At 37.9% G+C, this 18,941-nt stretch overlaps 1 protein-coding gene across 1 annotated transcript in view; it reads left to right on the top strand.

Moving 5' to 3' along the window:
- The first annotated feature begins 4,049 nt into the window (after positions 1-4,049).
- LOC146001548 (dnaJ homolog subfamily A member 2-like) overlaps positions 4,050-18,941 on the top strand; it is a 40,639-nt gene continuing 25,747 nt past the window's right edge. The window contains exons 1-2 of the mRNA XM_083139008.1: positions 4,050-4,164; positions 17,653-17,948. Of these exons, the coding sequence (XP_082995134.1) occupies positions 4,096-4,164; positions 17,653-17,948 (365 nt within the window). The 5' untranslated portion in view covers positions 4,050-4,095. The remainder of the gene's footprint in view (positions 4,165-17,652; positions 17,949-18,941) is intronic.

Raw genomic sequence — 18,941 nt, 5'->3', positions numbered from 1 at the left:
ATCTTAACCGGTTAATGAGAAACTCCAGTGGTGTGCACTGAGGAGTAGCAGGCACAACTGACTGGATACCCTAGCTCGCTCTTCTTCCGTCTGACCAGTTTCCAGGTAGAAACTGCCGGCCCAAGGAAAAGGAAGATTTCTACCTCTACCTCCCTTGCCCCCTGCTGCAATGGTTGAAAGCACGATCTTTCAGGTCCCCTAGTCTATCTCCTATAGGACAGATAGGGGATTGGTTTCTCATAGATGTTTTGTAAATCCTCTAAAGAAGTCAGGGTAAAATTTTCTGCAGTATTTATGTTCTCTATTTACACGACCTTTTACACGTTGTACAATATGGGATGTAGTTTTAATATTTATGAAATGGGAACGTGTTATGTGCAGACAATAATCTTATGCTTTCTTTCTTTTCTTTTCAAGTATGGAATATATAATGATTAAATTACAAATATGTGCTCGGACTCTCTCTCACTCTCGTTTTAGTAGTGTTTTATTTAAATATACTACTCTTGGCCTCTAACAGCCATAAATACGGATGTATTTATTTGGGCAAGAGAACTCGCGTTCATATTGCTGTTTGTTTTGGTTTATTTTACTTAGCTTTTCTCCCACATTTGGTTATCGCGAAAATGGGGATGAGTGATGATATGATGAAATTGATGAAGGGACCTCATATGAACAATCCAGGCCCGGATTCGAACCCGTGATGAGTGTGCATTCTTGTCCTGTGTGTTGTACTCTGCAGTGAATAATTAAATAATTTGGAATGAAAAATGTTTCTCAGAACTCAAAAAGCTAAATGAATATTATTGAAGAAACTACAAAAAAGTGTGTTTTGTTACGTGTTTTGTTTCTGTGCATAAAGTGTACTTAAAACACCAAATCAACCAACCGTGGGGGGAGTGGTTATCACAGCGCGCTACGACACCAGGAGTTCCGAGTTCGAACCCCTACCTGGGCGTGGGTGTTCTTTGTGTTTGTCCCTTCATTAATTTTATCGTATCATCTTCGCAATTAACAAAATATAAGAAAAAGCAACGCTAATTAACAAAAATTAAATCATTGATTGATTGCTTGATTTGGTTTATTTTACTTCGCCTTTCCCCCACTTTTGGCTAATCGCGAAGATGAGACGATAAAATTGATGAAGGGACACACACAAAGAAAACCCATGGCCAAGCCGCCGAGATTCGAACCCAAATCGTTTTTTATTTTCGAATGTGGGCGGCGTTTACGGGTAGCTACTTTTTTCAGTACTCGTTCATCATTTTGCAATGTTTTCCTGTTATTGTCATTTTTTTAGGAATACTAGACCCTAAAGGGGGGAGGGGTGTGACCCACACCAACCCCCCCCCCTTGAGCACGTCACTGGGACGTCACCGCACGTCACTGAGAAACTCCACTGCATTTTAGAGAGAGAGGCTTGTGACCTAAGTTCCTAACTTAAGCCCCTATCACACGGAACTGGATTTCTAGTTGGAATGCCCTAGTTGGCGATGAACTGACTTTCTGGCTAGTAATCATGGCCGCCTGGCTGACTGCTTGACTGGTTTTGAGGAATAGGACATGTTCTAATTGCTACTAACTTCTTCGACTAGATTCTGTGGAACAGCCAATCAGAGCAAAGTTTCGCCATGTGAAGATATTCTGTGAGTTTGTAAAGTAGCCTTTTTTTGTCTGTGGTTTCCGAGTGCATACAACACGAAAGGCATGTTTGCAATTGAAAAAGCTAAAATATTCTTCCATACGTGTATAGTAAACGTTGTAAAGTATGTATTTTATCAGCGCCGTTCTTCTCTACCTAAAACCATTTAATACGAAGCGACATTCCTCTCGGTTGAATAGTTATCGTATTTTAAAAGTGTGAAGTGATACGTTGTTTACATCTCGCGCGGCCGCCATTATGGGAACGAAAGACTATCGACAAGTACGGTATAACAAGTACCGTGTGAGGCGAAAGCTAGCAAATGGGTAGCCAGTCCAGCGTCAACTAGAGCATTCTAACTAGAAATCCAGTTCCGTGTGATAGGGGCTTTACTTGCATGCAATTTCCTCACTGATTTTTTTTTTGGGCCGAGTCTGCTGCCACGCACGTGTCAGCAGTAAGAATAAACTTCAAATTTGCTGCTGCCACGTAATTCGTCTGCTGAGAGGATGTTACAAATAGAACAGATTAAGACGAGAGAAATGCAAGTTTATGATTAGTGGGAATGAATGTACAGGTAATTTAGAACCTTTTTCTTTAGAAAGCATTTAGCGATATTATTTTAATGCTAATAGAACTTAACCTAACTACGAGAGCATTTAGGTTTATTATTAGAAGAATGCTGAGTGGCCTAATCTTAAAACATTTTTGTGAAAGTAATCGCTACAACTTTACAGTATGTGTTACAGACGTAATTGCATACATAGCATGATGAAATCACGATAAAACAAAGACCGAGTCTACTGCCACGCGCATCTTTTTTTGAAGTTCCAGCAGAAAAAGAACGTGGCAGCAGACACTGCCATTATTTTGGAAGAATTTTCTTTGCAGGGTGGGGGTAGGTGGTTACTGTGCATACAAAGCCCTCCCCCCCTACATTTTACATACTATTTCAACCTTTTTGCTAGGGAAGAGTTGGAAAATACCTTCAAGCATTTTGTGTGCTTATTACATTGGGCTCTGCAAAAAAGGAGGCAGTGTCTGCTGCCACGTTCTTTTTCTGCTGGAACCTCAAAAAAGATGCGCGTGGCAGTAGACTCGGTCTTTGTTTTATCGTGATTTCATCATACTATGTATGCAATTACGTCTGTAACACATACTGTGAAGTTGTAGCGATTACTTTCACAAAAATGTTTTAAGATTAGGTCCTCAGCATTCTTCTAATAATAAACCTAAATGCTCTCGTAGTTAGGTTAAGTTCTGTTAGCATTAAAATAATATCGCTAAATGTTTTCTAAAGATAAAGGTTCTAAATTACCTGTACATTCATGCCCACTAATCATAAACTTGCATTTCTCTCGTCTTAATCTGTTCTTAAGATTTGTTACATCATCTTAGCAGACGAATTACGTGGCAGCAGCAAATTTGACGCTTATTCTTACTGCTGACACGTGCGTGGCAGCAGACTCGGCCTTTAACTCGTGATGAGAAACTCAGGTTGAAATCTGAATTCTATATTAACCTAGATAATGTTGATTTTAATTAAAAATAAAATATGTGTACTTTTTATTGTACGTTTCTATCCATGGTGACAGATGTGCTGAGAGAAATGGAACTCCTGTATTTTTGTTGTTCATTCTTCTCTCTCAAAATAATTATGTCCATGTTTAACAAAAATGTTTGTTATGGGGTTCAGGCAGTGGAGTGGCTACACTCCTTTCGAAAGAGTGGGAATTACAAATCACCCACCCCTTCATATTTCAAGTATCTTTCTTTTCACATGTTCACAAAAATGCTGTTTCAACATGTATTTGGTTTCAACTGACCACTGGCACAGACTAGACCACTGGGTTCAGGACTTTGATCTCCTATGAACTTCATTTTCATGAAAGGAAAATATAATGTAATTAATTAACTCAATTTTCCTGTTCAAAAAATTGTATTTAAGATTTAAGTAGAGAGCTAATGTCTCCTCTCATGCCTTTGATTCCTTGCAAAGAAATTTTAAAGACAAATTTAAAAAGGGTTTTCGGGGTTTTGAGACTACTTCCAACTGGCCAAATGTGCCTCTATCGAGGGATTTTGGGGCAGAAATGCCTTTCCCTCCAAAGCAGACGCCTATGGTTTACTTAACCTGCACGTAGAGTGGCCACATGAATCACAGAAATTCCATGCAAACACTCAGAACGCCACTACTACTACGATTGGTTCATGTATTCCGAAAACAGCTCTAAATCAAAGATAGTTAGAAAAATATCGTAACTACATGTAAAATTTCGTGTTTTCCATTTGAAGTAATAATATCTTGGAAGGTGTTCTTAACTTTTTTTTGAAGTAACTTCCCAAACCCCAATAACTTTGTGGTTCCCGAAAGAAAATGAAATCGCACTATCACTGTTACTATTCCCTTTCTTCATTTTTCGTAATTCGCAATTCACATTTGTGCTCTAAATATGGCGGACTCGAAGCTGTATGATGTGTTGGGAGTTAGTCGGAATGCGTCTGATACTGAAATTAAAAAGGTAGGTCTGGATCGACACATGAATTAATGGTTTTCATTATAATAATGACTTTATCTACACTGTAGTTTCAATTTATAAAACAGTATGAAAGCCAGTACAGATATATTTAGCAAGAATGCTCAGAACGATCATACTAAATTTCTTGGAATTATCAACCTTCTATAGTAATTTGACGCATCATTGTGAAAGAAGTCTACGTAGAAAATGTGAATTATTTTCTAATTATATGCAGGAAATATAATTGGGTCTTGCCCAAAAGCTAAGAAAATTTCAGCGGAACTTTACTTTTGTAAACTAATACGGAAGTTCCTTTGTTGCAAGCATCAGTTCAAGGTTGTCAAAATTAATTGTACACGGCTGTAACAGATTTCTCGATCATTGAACTGTCTTTATCGACTATTGAGTATTAATTATTCGACACAGCCCTGCTGCAAATTTTTGCTAATCTACTGTTATCAACTGTGCTCTTCTGTGTGTCTGAAATCTACTGAAACTCAATGGTTTTCTACTGAACTTGTTCAGTAGGACTATTGTACATGTACAGTAGAAGAAATACAAGTGAAATATTCTCTTCAGTAATACATGTAATATTGTACACAGTTTATGTAACTCAACATATTGACTGTATATATATAACTTTTCATTCCTTCTGATTTACAATTTGTTTTGGTAAGATTTTGCAATACCGGATCCTTCTCCGATTTCGTCCATATTTCGCATACTCAATGATTTTGGGCTCCTAATCACGAAGCTGCAGTTAATATTTGGCGGTCACGTTTAGAATTTCGAAAAAAAAAAAAAAAAAAAAAAGGTGGTCCGTGATCGCAACCAACAATGCATGATTGCTTATTATTTACCGGAAGATTTTGTTTCTAATACTGAAAAAAGGAAATGTAATTTCTATCCTACTTCTTATACTCACAAAATACGTAGTCCTGATGAAGTATCTGAGGTTAACATGTGGGGGTACGTGTTGAAATTGTTATTTGACGTGTGGAAGTTGTGGTACTTATCTGATATTCCCCAGACAGATTTCTTCATATTTCGCATATTCAATAGTTTAGGACACTTGATCACGATTTTGTAGTTATAATTTGTCGCTGAAGTGCTACGAAACTGAGATTTTTTTTAGGGTGTCCCACACACCATTCACACATAGCCGCAAACACCATTCATGCATAGCCCCACATAACATTCATGGTAAGTAGGGACACAAATTTATGGTAAATAAAAACTGAGGAGAGCGGTAAATAAAATGTTAGATCAGCGGTATATACCAGCGGTGAAAAAAAAAATTGCACACACTTTTTCATCATGAGAGGAAACAACATACAAAAGAGCTATAAATTGATAAACTACTTCATTTTTATATACTGTACACATGCACAAGTACTTAGCTGTCCAACCATAAAGAAAACATCAACACAAAATCACTTCATTTCTAAATTGCATATCTCAAGTGAATTATTCATTGTATGTATTTAAAGGATATCCTTGCTGTCCAACAAATAAAATAATCACTACTGCACATACACAAACACATGTTAAAAATCACATGATGATAAACAAAATTCATTCATGACTGAACACCAATGACACCATTGTTTCCCTTGATGTGCGGGAACAGACTAATCTTATCGCTGCTACAGCTAGCAAGTTCAATGAAACTGGAAGTTGAGTAGACATTCGGCGGAAGAAAGGAATGCAGCTTGACAGGGAACGAAGTTTTCGAACTGAGATTATGTGCATGGGAAATCCCAATTTGCAGCGTCTTCCTGATGTGATCGAAGATAAAACGTTCTTCAGCTGCTAGTGGTAGGAAACTTTAGGCAAACGTTTCGTTACAAATCGACAGTTTGCGCGCGCAACCTCGATTGCCGGTTTTTGCGTGTTTTCTACTTAATTTGATTATATTTCACGGTTATTTCGCGAAAAAGCGTTCATTTCGTGGAAAAGCACACATTTCGCATTACTTCGCGAATAAAACTCCTGCATATTTCATCATTGGAGGTGTAGTTACGTGCAGAATGTTCAAAATTGAATCTTTTTTTCACATTTCGCGATTTCGCGCATCGCGAAAATTCAATGTCCCTAATGGTAAGGTTAGGTAACTTCAGATTCATGATTAGGAGCCCTAAATTAGTGAGTATGCGAAATATGAACATAATTGGATTTATATCTGTTTGAAAATCTGAACATAGATGTTTCAATAGACCTATACAGGGTGGCCCGTAAGTCCCTACTCATTCACATATTTTATGTGTCCAGTGTATCTGTGTTCTGTTCTTCATTCTCGCTGCATAATATTATGTGATGCCAAATTTCTGTGAGACATTTCTCGCAACATAGTAGGGTTTATTGTTCCAAATGCTGCTGTAACAGCTTCCCTCAACTCATCATTGAAATTATGACGTTGTTTCGACACAATGTCCTTTACGTATCTCCGCGGTGGCTCAGTCGGTAACACGTCTGACTACCATGCTCAAGGTCCCGGGTTCGATCCCCGGCCGGTTCAAATCCGGGAACTTTTCTAACGGTGAAAGCGGCCCCGGCGCCCACCCAGTGTCGAATAACATGGGTACCTGGGGGAAACCCTGGGGGGTAAAGGCAGTTAGGGGCGTGATGCTGATCACATCACCCCCACTCACGACCGGATCAAGAAAGTGTGGGGCGTTACCCCCCCACACCCCCTATACGCCTTCATGGCATGGTGCTATGCACAGGGGAACACTTTTCCTTTTAAAGAGAGCCCTGTCTCTAAAAGTTCGGTATATCGGAGACACATTAAAATCGGATATTTTGTGTTTCGCATGGTTCGTACTTACCTATTGTGTATTGCAGAATATAGTTCAAGGTGCTATTATGCTTTTTACACAAAAACAAACACAGTTTTTCACATTTACAGTGATTTTTTTTATTCCTTTCTTAGCTTCCGTGACACAATATGGTGTGCACATTTTGACTCATGTTGTGGGAATGCAGTGTTTCCAACCTTCTTCACTGAAAAATACCTACTATGGTGTTCGACACGTGTGCAATCTGTACATTATGCACAGGTAGCTGACAGATAGCCCCACAAACCATTTCTAATAAGGTTTGGTTTGGTTAGGCAAGCATAGTGAAAAAAGGGGGGTTGGAAACACTGACAGGATTACGTCATCAAACGTACGCAGCATGCAGTTTACGTAGATGAAGCAAATGAAAGCAATCACAATTGTGCGTTGGTGAGATATTTCTCTTGAAAGATACATTATTTCCCGGTCAAATATATACCTTGATGAAAGAAAACACCTTGACGAATGCTGCAAATCTTGTAGAAACTCATTTCCATAAGTAGTTTCTTCTGTAAAAGTTAAGAAATGTGTCTCCCATATACCGAACTTTTACCACCGTTTCATAGGCGCCGGGGATATTTTAGGACCACAACCTATCCATTTGTTAGGAAAAGTGTCATTGAGATATTCATGCACACATGGGCATAATGAGCCGGAGCCCCATCTTGTTGAAACCAAACCTCATCTCTGATTCCAAGTTCGAGTTTCGCTATAAATCATTTTTGTAACATAGTGAGCTATGAGATATGGTTTACTGGCCCATGAACATGACAGCGCATAATATTATGCACAACAGCACACAGAAGACTATACACTAGATACATAAGATATATGAATGGGTAGGGAATTACTAGTCACCCTGTAGATCTACTGAAAACTGTAGACAAAATTTTCAGCAGGGAGGAATAGGGGGGGCTAAGTACAACAACAAACATTCTTACAATGATTATGGTTAAGTCTTGCCAACTTTGTTACCGAAATGAGACACCAGACAGAATTTGTTTTATGTAATTTTTCTGCATCATGCATGGAATAAAAATTGCTGTTTCTCTTTTACTACAAATGAAAAGTCTGTATCCTTTGTAAATACTGTATTTTATAACAATATTTCTACAGTATTCATGGGTTTATTTGCAGAATACTTTATAATACAGATTTATCGGAGTGACTATTTTCACCAGGTGGTGAAGCTAGCTTTTGACCTATTTCCACCAGGTTTTAAACTGCATGTGCATGATTTACAATGTGGCCTGCCCTGCTACACGGATGTTTGTATTCTGTAGTACAAAGGTTATGTCGGTGTGCATTTATTTTCGTGCAGGAGATAAGTACTCCATGACATGCAGTTGGAAAAATACTGCAGTGTTTTGAAATGGACTGGTGCTACTAATATGTCACATGAGTATGAAGGGGTATTACGTTCCTAAATGCTTTCATTGTTAGGTTAGGCAGGTCAGGTTTACGGCTATTAGCATTAAAATTACTTTGGTAAATACTTCCCAACACCTGATCATGTAATTTCTGGTCTTCGGCACTTTTTGCTTTCACCTTGTGATGGTAGTAATCACACCCATTTTGCATTTAAAATAACTTCTTAACAGTAAGTTCAGCAATGCTGCTACTGAATATAATAAAATAAGATAAAATACAATGTTATGGTATGATTCAAGTAATTATTTTGCTGGTTAAAATACACACATGCTGTTCTCAGTACCTGGTGAAAATAGTTGCAGCCCACATTTATATGAATGGGATGTCTATGGAATGTAAAATTTATAAGAATGAAGTAACTGTAATTTGGTTCATTTAATTTGTTTCTGCTTGTGGCAGAATGAAGTGCAAAATATCAGTAACAGCCTAGTAGATTTTAAGTTTATTAAATGTTTTTCCCGTTTGAGGGTATTTTGTTACATTTATAAATACATTTTATGCAGATGTTTCCATCCAAATTACAAATCGATAACAGGTTCAATTGTGTAACTATTTTCATAAGTTGTACTGGAGGATAAGGAAGGTATTGTGAATGCTGTTTAATGTCACCAGTGCACATGTTCACTAATCACATTTATGTGAGAGATGATATCAGAAAAATGTATTGAATGATGAACCACGCTCCTAATGTTTTTTCTTCACATTCAAATTAACTATTCTCATTTGTGCATGTGAATTGCATAATGAAACACTGTAAAGTATGTGTAGGCCAATTTTCACCAGGTGCTGAGAACAGCATATGTGGCTATTTTCACCAGCAAAAGTAATTACATGAATCATACCATAATATTGTATTTGATTTTATTTTATTATATAAATTGACAGTGTTTCTGAACTTACTGCTAAGATGTTATTTTAAATTAAAAACTGGTGCGACTACTACAGGGTTCTCACATAAACTCTAAATGAAATTACATTATGACTGATCATATGTTCATAATTAAAGTAATTTCAAATTGAAAGAATTAACGTATTTGATCTTACGTGGGTAAATGCCAGTTAAAAATACTTACTCACGATGTACTCGACCATTTAGGTGTTAATGTGAAAGATAGATGGATATGATTACCGCCCATCACTTAGTTGAAAATTGGTGATAGTTTGTAGAAGTTCCGAGAGATGTCTCGAGTGCCATTGTTGGCAGGGAATTTTCTAATTAAGACTAATACTGCTTCGAGGTAATATTAAAGGTATTATTATGTAAAGTGGTGGTATTTCAACACATACATTGTTGCTAAATACCAATACCGACCCTTAATTTTGACATATAATATTTACGATTCTGACATGTAAGTTAAAAATCCGACCGGAATGCTCTCTCGCCATGGATGTTTTAACCGAGGCAAGAAGCGAGGGAGAAACAGCTGTAAAAATGTGGTGTGACACGGTGGTGAAGATCAATTTTTAGGATGGCATAGAATAGCCAGGCCTAAAGTATCATTTGATTCACGTTCGTGAATGGTTGTGGTTACCTTCAACTGACGAGATCGAATGAGGTATGTGTTGTGGTTGGAGGAATGAGAAGAAAAGTCACTCGACCAACTCCCACCATTCCCAATGATCTATTCACCCCGTAAGTAAGAAATCAGTTGTTCTTATTTGAAACACCTGAAAACTTTGCTGAATCTCATCTTTTTTGAACGTGCAACATTCACTGTTATTTGTTTCGGCAAGAGCACTACAAGTTATAGCTAAAGAACAAAAATGTTTTTTAAGTTCTTCGGTGCACTTGTACTAAGCGGCGTGGTCTGAATAGCTGCGATGCAATTTCGTGTGCGAAGAATTGCAAGGCAAGTTGTGCAAACGTAATTGTGCCTAAGTCGAAACTGACACAGGAAAAGGAGCAATCGAAGTGCGAGAAAGAATAAAGTTGTTGTAATGCAGTTCGTAATAATTTCAGCTCGTAAATAATATGCCTTTATGATTGCATGTAGGAGTCGCTATGCTGGCATAATGCAAATGCACAAATGTTTATAAAAACTGGTGACTTGTTGAAAGGCATAAGCATTCATGCAAATATTATAGTCTTTTGTGCCGTTATTGAAATTTGTTAACGACAGCAAGAATTACAAGAAGTGATTAATTATTTATCATGAACAATAATTGGCAATATTGACTATGACAAGTCAATGAATGTAAATATTGTGTCAACTTGCATTGACATTTTTGTAATTTTGTAAACAAGTACACTTGGGTCATAAAGTCTTGTTCGACTTTTATAAACATACTTTTGGTAATTTCATATCAAGTAGGTGACTGGTATATCAAGGAGGGTATATTTACAGAAATTTCATAACCATAAGAAAGAAAGTTATTTTAATGTCATGTTTATTTGTCCAAAATGGTAAACAATTTTCAGTTTTCTTACATGTCATTGGTTTAGGCAAAGATAATAATATTCAAAGTTGTTTCTGATACACTTTTGCTGTGTATCACTGTCATCACGTTACTGAGAGAATGTTGTTATAAGGGTGGTTTTCTGAAAGATAAAAGAAAAGAAAACTAAATAAAAGAGAGATATTAAATAACTAACATAAACTCTGACACTTATTTTGATGTGTGTTGATTTTTTTAGAAGTTTTTCTATTAATGTTGGCTAGTTCTTGGCTACATAGAGTTCATATGCGAATACTGGGATACCTTACGGTCGTTGTGTGAGGTTCGGTCTAGGACTGGAGGAGATGTAGTGTAAATTTGAAAGGATCGTAGAAAGTGAGGGATAAGTAGGATGTTTGGGATTTTCACACGACCTGATGGGGTGGGTTCCCACACCAGCGGCGGACCATTTTAAGATGATCAGGTGTTTACAGAAGTAATTTTAATGCTGACCTGACCTGCCAAACATAACAACGAAAGAAGCATTTAGGAACGTAATGCTCCTTCATATATGTCATGTGACATATTAGCAGCACCAGTCCATATCAGAACACCTTGTATTTTTCCAACTCCATGGCATGCAGAAAAAAAAGTGTTGGTCTCCTAAACGAAAATAATGCATACACATTAACAACTAAAGAATACACACATCCATGTACCAGGCCAGGCCAGGTTGTAGATCATGCACATGTGCAGTTTAAAATCTGGCAATAATAGCTTGGAAGCTAGCTTCACCACCTAGTTTAAAACATTTGATGTATATTTGATACCGGTAAGAATTTACAATACCGGACCCTTCCGTAATTTCTATCCTACTTCTTATACTCACGAAATAAGTAGTCCCAGGACTGCATATTTAGTGAGTATAAGAAGTAGGAAAAGAATTGTAGACATTCTCTATATTGTGCAATCATACCGGTTAGGCAAGCATAGTTAAAATTTGGGGTTGTAGTAATATCAGGAGTGGCCACGGTGGCTCAGTCGGTAACATGTCTGACTACCATGCTCAAGGTCCCGGGTTGGATCCCCGGCTGGTTCAAATCCAGGAACTTTTCTAATGTTGGAAGCGGGCCCGGCACCCACCCAGCATCGAATAACATGGGTACCTGGGGGAAACCCTGGGGGGTAAAGGCGGTCAGGGGCGTGGAGCTGATCACATCACCCCTACTCACGATCGGATCAAGAAAGTTGGGGCTTTACCCCCCACACCCCCTATACACTAGGGATGGCCAAATCCGGATCCGGAATTTTCGGATCCGGATCCGTTTGCCATCCCACATGCGCTTCTTTGGAAAGTAAGAATGTGCTTATAACATATTGTTACCTGCTAATATACATACATATATATATATATATGTTCGATACCCGGTGGAGGCACATAGTGGTTCGGATCCCACTTTAAACTGTAGGTCCAGTCCAGATTAGCCTTACTGTGCATAAAGTGGACTTAAAACACGAACTCAATATATATATATATATTGTAGTGTGACGTCGGGTAAGGTATTGGATCGAGTCACGCCGGGATGTAGCTTAGATAAATACGATAGGATTTAAGTTTGAGTTTGTGAGTTTGTGTAGCAAATTATGTCATCCGTATATGCAGATATCTCGAAACTATCTATACCAAATAAAAGTATAGATAATTAATTAATACAATTACAAGGGAGGTCTAAGTCTCCCCCTCCGATTTCCATGAAACTTGGCAGGTGTATAGAGGCCCCCCTCAAATGTCAAGATGAGGAGAAACTAAAGTGGGGATCTGACCCCGAAACCACGTAAATATGGCATAGGAAGAAACAGGGGGATTAGCGCCTCTCTATACACCTCTCAAATTTCATGAGAATCGGAGGGGGACACAGGGGTCAGATGATCCTCACGTCAATTTGTCCTCATTTTGACATTTGAGGCGGGTTTTGCCCCCAAAAACAGTTTTTTAGCCGAAACAAAAAAAACAACTTGTATTTCTTCCTTTGGGCCCCTCTATACACCTGCCACGTTTCATGGAAATCGGAGGGGAACACAGGGGTCAGATCCCCACTTCAATTTGTCCTCATCTTGACATTTGAGATGAGGTTGCCCCCTAGAACAAATTTTTTGCCGAAACAAAAAAACACGTATTTCTTCATTTGGGCCCGTTTATACACACACCTGCCAAGTTTCATGGAAATCGGAGGGGGACACAGGGGTCAAATCCCCACTTCAATATGTCCTCATCTTGACAATTGAGTGGGTTTCGCCCTGTAAAACCGTTTTTTAGCTGAAACAAAAAATTCTTCCTTTGGGCCCGTTATACACACACCTTCCAAGTTTCATGGAAATCGGAGGGGAACACATAAGTCAAATACCCACTTAAATTTGTCCTCATATTGACATTTGAGGGTTGCCCCCTAAAACAGTTCTTTAGCCGAAACAAAAAAAAAACACGTATTTCTTCATTTGGGCCCGTTTATACACACAAGTATGCAAAATATTACAAAAATCGGAAAGGTGTCTGGTATTATAAATTTGATCCTATTTTTGAGGTATGTAAACCTATGTACAAGGGTCGTTCAAGGTTGACCGGGATTTTCGTACGTAAAAAATCGATGAATAACCGGATCATGATGAAACGTGCAGGTGACGTAATGTATTCCTTCGCGAGTAACTAGCGCCCGGCATGTTGTATTTCGCGCATGCACAGCAGTTGTAGCGAACATGGCGGCAAGCAGTGTGTCTGTGGCTGTGGAGCAGCGGTGTGTAATCAAATTTCTCCTGAAGGAGAAAGTGAAACCAGCTGAGATTTTCAGACGATTGCAAGCACAGTATGGTGAACAAACGATGTTGCGGACAAGAGTGTACGAATGGTGTGAGCAGTTTCGCGAAGGACGGGAACTGGTGACAAATGAAGCGCATGGACACATTCGCTCGACTGCAGTCACACCAGTGAATATCGCACGTGTTGAGCAAATGATTCTTGAGAACCGGCGAGTAACAGTGCGGGATATTGCTGCCGAGGTGAATATCAGTGTCGGGAGTGTTGAGACAATCATTCACGACCACTTACGCTTCCGCAAAATCTGTGCAAGGTGGGTTCCCCGCCAGCTGACATTTGATCAGAAGTGGACGCGCAGGATGGTCTGTGAACAGCTTCTGAATCTGTTTCGAGCAGAAGGTGATGAATTGTTGCAATCCATCATCACGTGTGATGAAACATGGTTTCACAATTCAACCCCAGAGACCAAAAGACGCAGCATGGAGTGGCAGCATAAAGGTTCCCCGCCCACCAAGAAAAGCAAAACGCAGCCGTCCGCTGGAAAGATCATGGCAAGTGTCTTCTGGGACATGAAGGGCGTTATCCATGTGGATTTTCTGGACAAAGGGAGCACGATTAATGCCCAGTATTACTCCACATTGTTGAGTGGTGCTGTACGAAAGTCCATTCGCAAGAAAAGACCTGGGATGTTGTCTGGAAATGTCATTCTTCTCCATGACAATGCCCGCCCTCACACGGCCAATGTGACAACAACAACTCTGGCCGACATGCGCTGTGAAGTTCTGCCCCATCCCCCCTACAGTCTGGATTTAGCCTCCAGTGATTATCATTTGTTTGCATCCCTTAAAGACCATCTGGGAGGGAAGAAATTCACGACAGACAAAGCACTGCGGAGCGATGTCCTCCAGTGGCTACGACAACAACCAAGTTCTTTCTACGCCAAAGGAATTCGGGAGCTGCCAGAACGATGGCAACGGTGCCTCGGCGCGCATGGAGAATACTTTGAAAAACTGACATAGTTTGGAGTTTCTTCTGCTACCTGTTTCCTCTGCAGAAATAAAAGTCCCGGTCAACCTTGAACGACCCTTGTATATTTCCTTGTTTGTTTCATAATTGAATTGAAGTATTTGGTGTGATGCTATTAAACCTCGAGACAAGTTGAGTTTGCAGCAGCGTTTCATGCATCGAGAGCCAGACATAGGTTTAGAAAATAGTACCACTGACTGACTTTATTCCAACACAACTGTCTACTTTCAACATATGTCATTTTATTTGTAATGTATAGACAAGACAATCCATGCAAAAGCAGTTACAAATTCGATTGGCTGCAATCACTGAGCAGGTAAACTTGAAATCTTAGATTTGCCAACTGGGAAGTCAGGTATGCAGAAACAACAATGAAACTTAAGAGTGAGTCTAGCACTGTAGTGGGAAAGTTCAATGCGATTATTTGCATGGAGCCACGGTTTTGTTTTATGTAGTGTCATGCTAGTGTTGTTACATAATGTGGGAATGTTATGCCTTACATGAACATACTCTAAATGTTCATGTAAATATGTTTAAATAGATTGAAAAGATTTGCAGATATGGTAGTATGGAATTACAATTACTGAATTTATGTACCATGATTTATGGTTGTGTTTATCACTACGGAAGAGTTCAGCCGCAAGAAACTATAACCAACCTGAAAAGATTTCTGGAATGGAATTGTTTAACCTAGAAACAACAAAATATACTACAAATACTTTAACCGTGATAAACAATGTCAGCTGCTAAACACAAGTAAATTTTAACAATCAGCCACACTACACACGAATTGAAATATCCCCCTCCCCCGTGGATACACACACTGAATTAGGTTCATTTCTGCATGATATATGCAAATGTTATTCTTGATTTTAATATTCACACATAAACATCTGTAGCCAAAAGGAAAATAATTTTCGAACAAATATGTGCATGCCTTTACAACAAAACTCTTCACTTTTAAAAACTGAACCAAACTTCACTTCTCAAGGCAAAACATTCCCATTACACCTGTCCTTATTTTTTCTCTGTTCTGTTGGACAATTTACATTGGTTTACTATGGATTATATTATAGTAAACATAATTATTACAACATACTGAGAATCGTTAACAAAATAGTAAAGTCAAGCAAGTTGTTTTAAATGTATATTCCTCCTTACGGCAACAACATCCAAATAAAACAGGACGTGAGGTGACTAGAATGTCATCAATGTTGGTAGATGTCAGAAAACTATCCATTTACATGGTGAAGAATTTTATGTATTTATTATTATTTTATGGAAACTTGTACTATGAAAACACCAGGTAAAGGACAATGTTGGTGTTGGATGGATTTCTCGACGCAACTGATTCAGAAGAAAGTGCATGAGTTTTATCACCCCAATAAACTTCAGGCTTAAAAACCTGTTGCAGGCAATAAAAAGTGAGTGATTTGCTGTTGATGTGCGTGCATACTGTCGCTCAGTTGTTGAATGATTTGGGGTGCGAGTTTAGGAGGGAACGATCGTTGTTTGGAGACACAAGTATCTCCGTGGTATTAAATGATATTGCCATGAGAAGAAACATGTTTATTATTCGGACGATACATGGGTCAACAGGGAACAAATGTTGAATAAAGGATGGGTTGAAAGGGGGAAAGCTTATTATTCCACACATTGGCAGGCAATGAAGGCTTTGTTGAGGGCACACGTTTACTGTTCTGTGCAAAGGTAATTATCACCAAGAAATGGACAGACCAAGATTTAAATCCTGGTGTACTGAAGCTATTCATAAATTGAAACTAGACAGCATAATAGTAGCAGACAACATTGGTGTACATCACCAATGACAAATCATATTTATTTGAGGGGGGGGGGGGGGATGAACTTAATGTGTATGTGTCGAACAGAAACTGATGTAACTTATTGTTAATGAAGCAACCAGGTTTATCATCAATTTCTTTCTAAACCAAGTAATAACAATAACTCATATTCTTTCGTATTTCTAAAAAATACAAAATTATTTATTACTCTGTGAAAGCACAGGCAGACTGTGGTAGGGGGCATCTTTTCTCTTTTTTAAAAGTTTTAGCTTGCACTGGTTCTTAAGTGGAAGGTTTTATAGTGATTATTTTTGACAAATAGCAGTGAGCATGGGTCAAGCAAAGGTTTTAGTGTTTTCCAAATATTTTACCTTTACCATAATGTACCAATTCATTTTCCTGACTAGTATATGAATTGATGAGGCTATTGCAATTTTCGGATAGCTGAAATATAGTAGCTAAAGAAGGGAACAGTGGTTCCCAAAACATTGTCTGTGTACAAAATAGATACTCATTTGACGTAAGTAATAAATCATTTTGTATTTTTAATTTTAAGACACACGAAAGAATATATATAAAAGTAAGTTGCACAAACCTGAAGTATGATAACAATAACTTGCCATTAAACTCAAGAGGCGTCTGTTTTTTTTATTTTCACCCTTTTTTTTTTGTCACTCAACACACAACCTAATGCCTACCTACCGCCTCATGTCTTGAAGAAATTTTGCAATTTATATTAAGCAATGACACATTTATTACATAGTTTATGCACAGGAAGCCCTTAATAATTCTATGGTTCAGGAGAGAAAAAAAGCAAACTGACATTCTGCTTGACACGCATGTATGGGTTTTGATGTGTTGGGGAGTTGGCAATACTGCAGATTTTCTCATTGTTTGTGATCGAACAGCTTGGCTGTTGAGGCAAGACTGGTACGGAATATTCTGTGGATTAATACATAATACCTGCTGCAAAGTTAATCTGTTGTGGAGCATAGTAATCATGAGGTTTTTGTTGGATTGAGAATGTTAGCCTCAATGTTGTTAGCAATGTTGACAGTTTTTGTTAAGAGAGTTTGGTTTTGATTTGTGCTCTTATTGCGGTCAGTGCAAGAAGGGTGCATATTTTGTTTTCTGCTAGAGAAAAAGTTTGTACATTTAACTTATCACTGAACATATTGAAAAAAAATGCTTTTATTTTCTTTTATAGGCTTATAGAAAGCTAGCAAAGGAATTTCATCCAGATAAGAATCCTAAAGCAGGGGATAAATTTAAAGAAATTTCATTTGCGTATGAAGTTTTATCAGATCCAAAGAAACGTACTATGTATGATAAATATGGTTTGAAAGCAATGCAAGAGGGTGGCCACGATGGTCCTGGACTGTCTGCAGAAGACGTTTTTTCAAGCCTTTTTGGAGGTGGATTATTTGGTATGGGAGGGTTTGGTGGCATGGCTGGTAGAGGAAGACATCGGCAGAGAGGAGAGGACACAATCCATCCATTAAAGTAAGTAACCAATTGTGTATTTGTCATGAATAGTTGATAGTAGTCATGTATTGGAATATGCATTTGCTTAAATCTCGCAAAGATGTAATAACAATGAATTCATAAACATTCTTGGTATACAAATCAGCATGGCATCAACTGAGGTAGGAATTTTGACATTTTCCCAAAATTAATATCCTGATGTAAAGCTAAAAATTCATGTATTGAAATTTTGCATATAACTATTATCTTAGTAAATGATTATGGAACATTAATCTGAAATATTAATAAAAAATAACCCAATCAGTGTGCAGCTCCTTTTAAAGTTTATAAATATTTCAGATGTGGGACAAGTAGACAAGTAATATGGCTATTTGAAAACTGTACAAGAAAGAACATTTCTGCGTATGGTTAATTGAATGGGCATTGACATATAGAAGCTTTATAAAGGTTTTAAAATATATTAAAACTCTCTTCCACTCTTCAGTTTATACAGGGTGTATATACCTCATGCTTTCATAGCATGTTGAATACATGAAAACAATTTATCTTAGTAACTTTTACTTGCCCCTCAGAAAACTGCATTTTCTATCCTGTATTTATGCAGGGACGTTGCACAGATTCATGGTTGTCACTGCCAGTTAAATTTTCTGTCTGAAAATAGCTTATTTATTCTTATTTGTACAATAACTCTTTTTAGTATGGTATGGACAGACTATGTAATCAACAAGAGCAAAAGCTCATCTCTTGAATGCTAATGCATCTAGACAAAATCTGTCTTTAATGCAAGAATGTAAGATATCATATGAAACATATAGAAGGAAGGGTTAAATGAAATAACTTCAATCTGCATGAGTTTATGCTGCCATGATCCTGTTTCTGTAGAATATTGTTATTTTTAGTACATTATCTGGCAGAAAAGTTCTATTGGCAATCTTGAATTTGCATCAATGGCTGCATACCTACATGGTATGAAAATATATATTTTTTTAACTTCGAAGCAAAATTTTGTAA

Source organism: Lepisma saccharinum, chromosome 17 (genome assembly GCF_977018435.1).
Source record: "Lepisma saccharinum chromosome 17, izLepSacc3.1, whole genome shotgun sequence".
Lineage (NCBI taxonomy): Eukaryota > Metazoa > Arthropoda > Insecta > Zygentoma > Lepismatidae > Lepisma > Lepisma saccharinum.
This window is presented reverse-complemented; position numbering and strand designations above follow the sequence as displayed.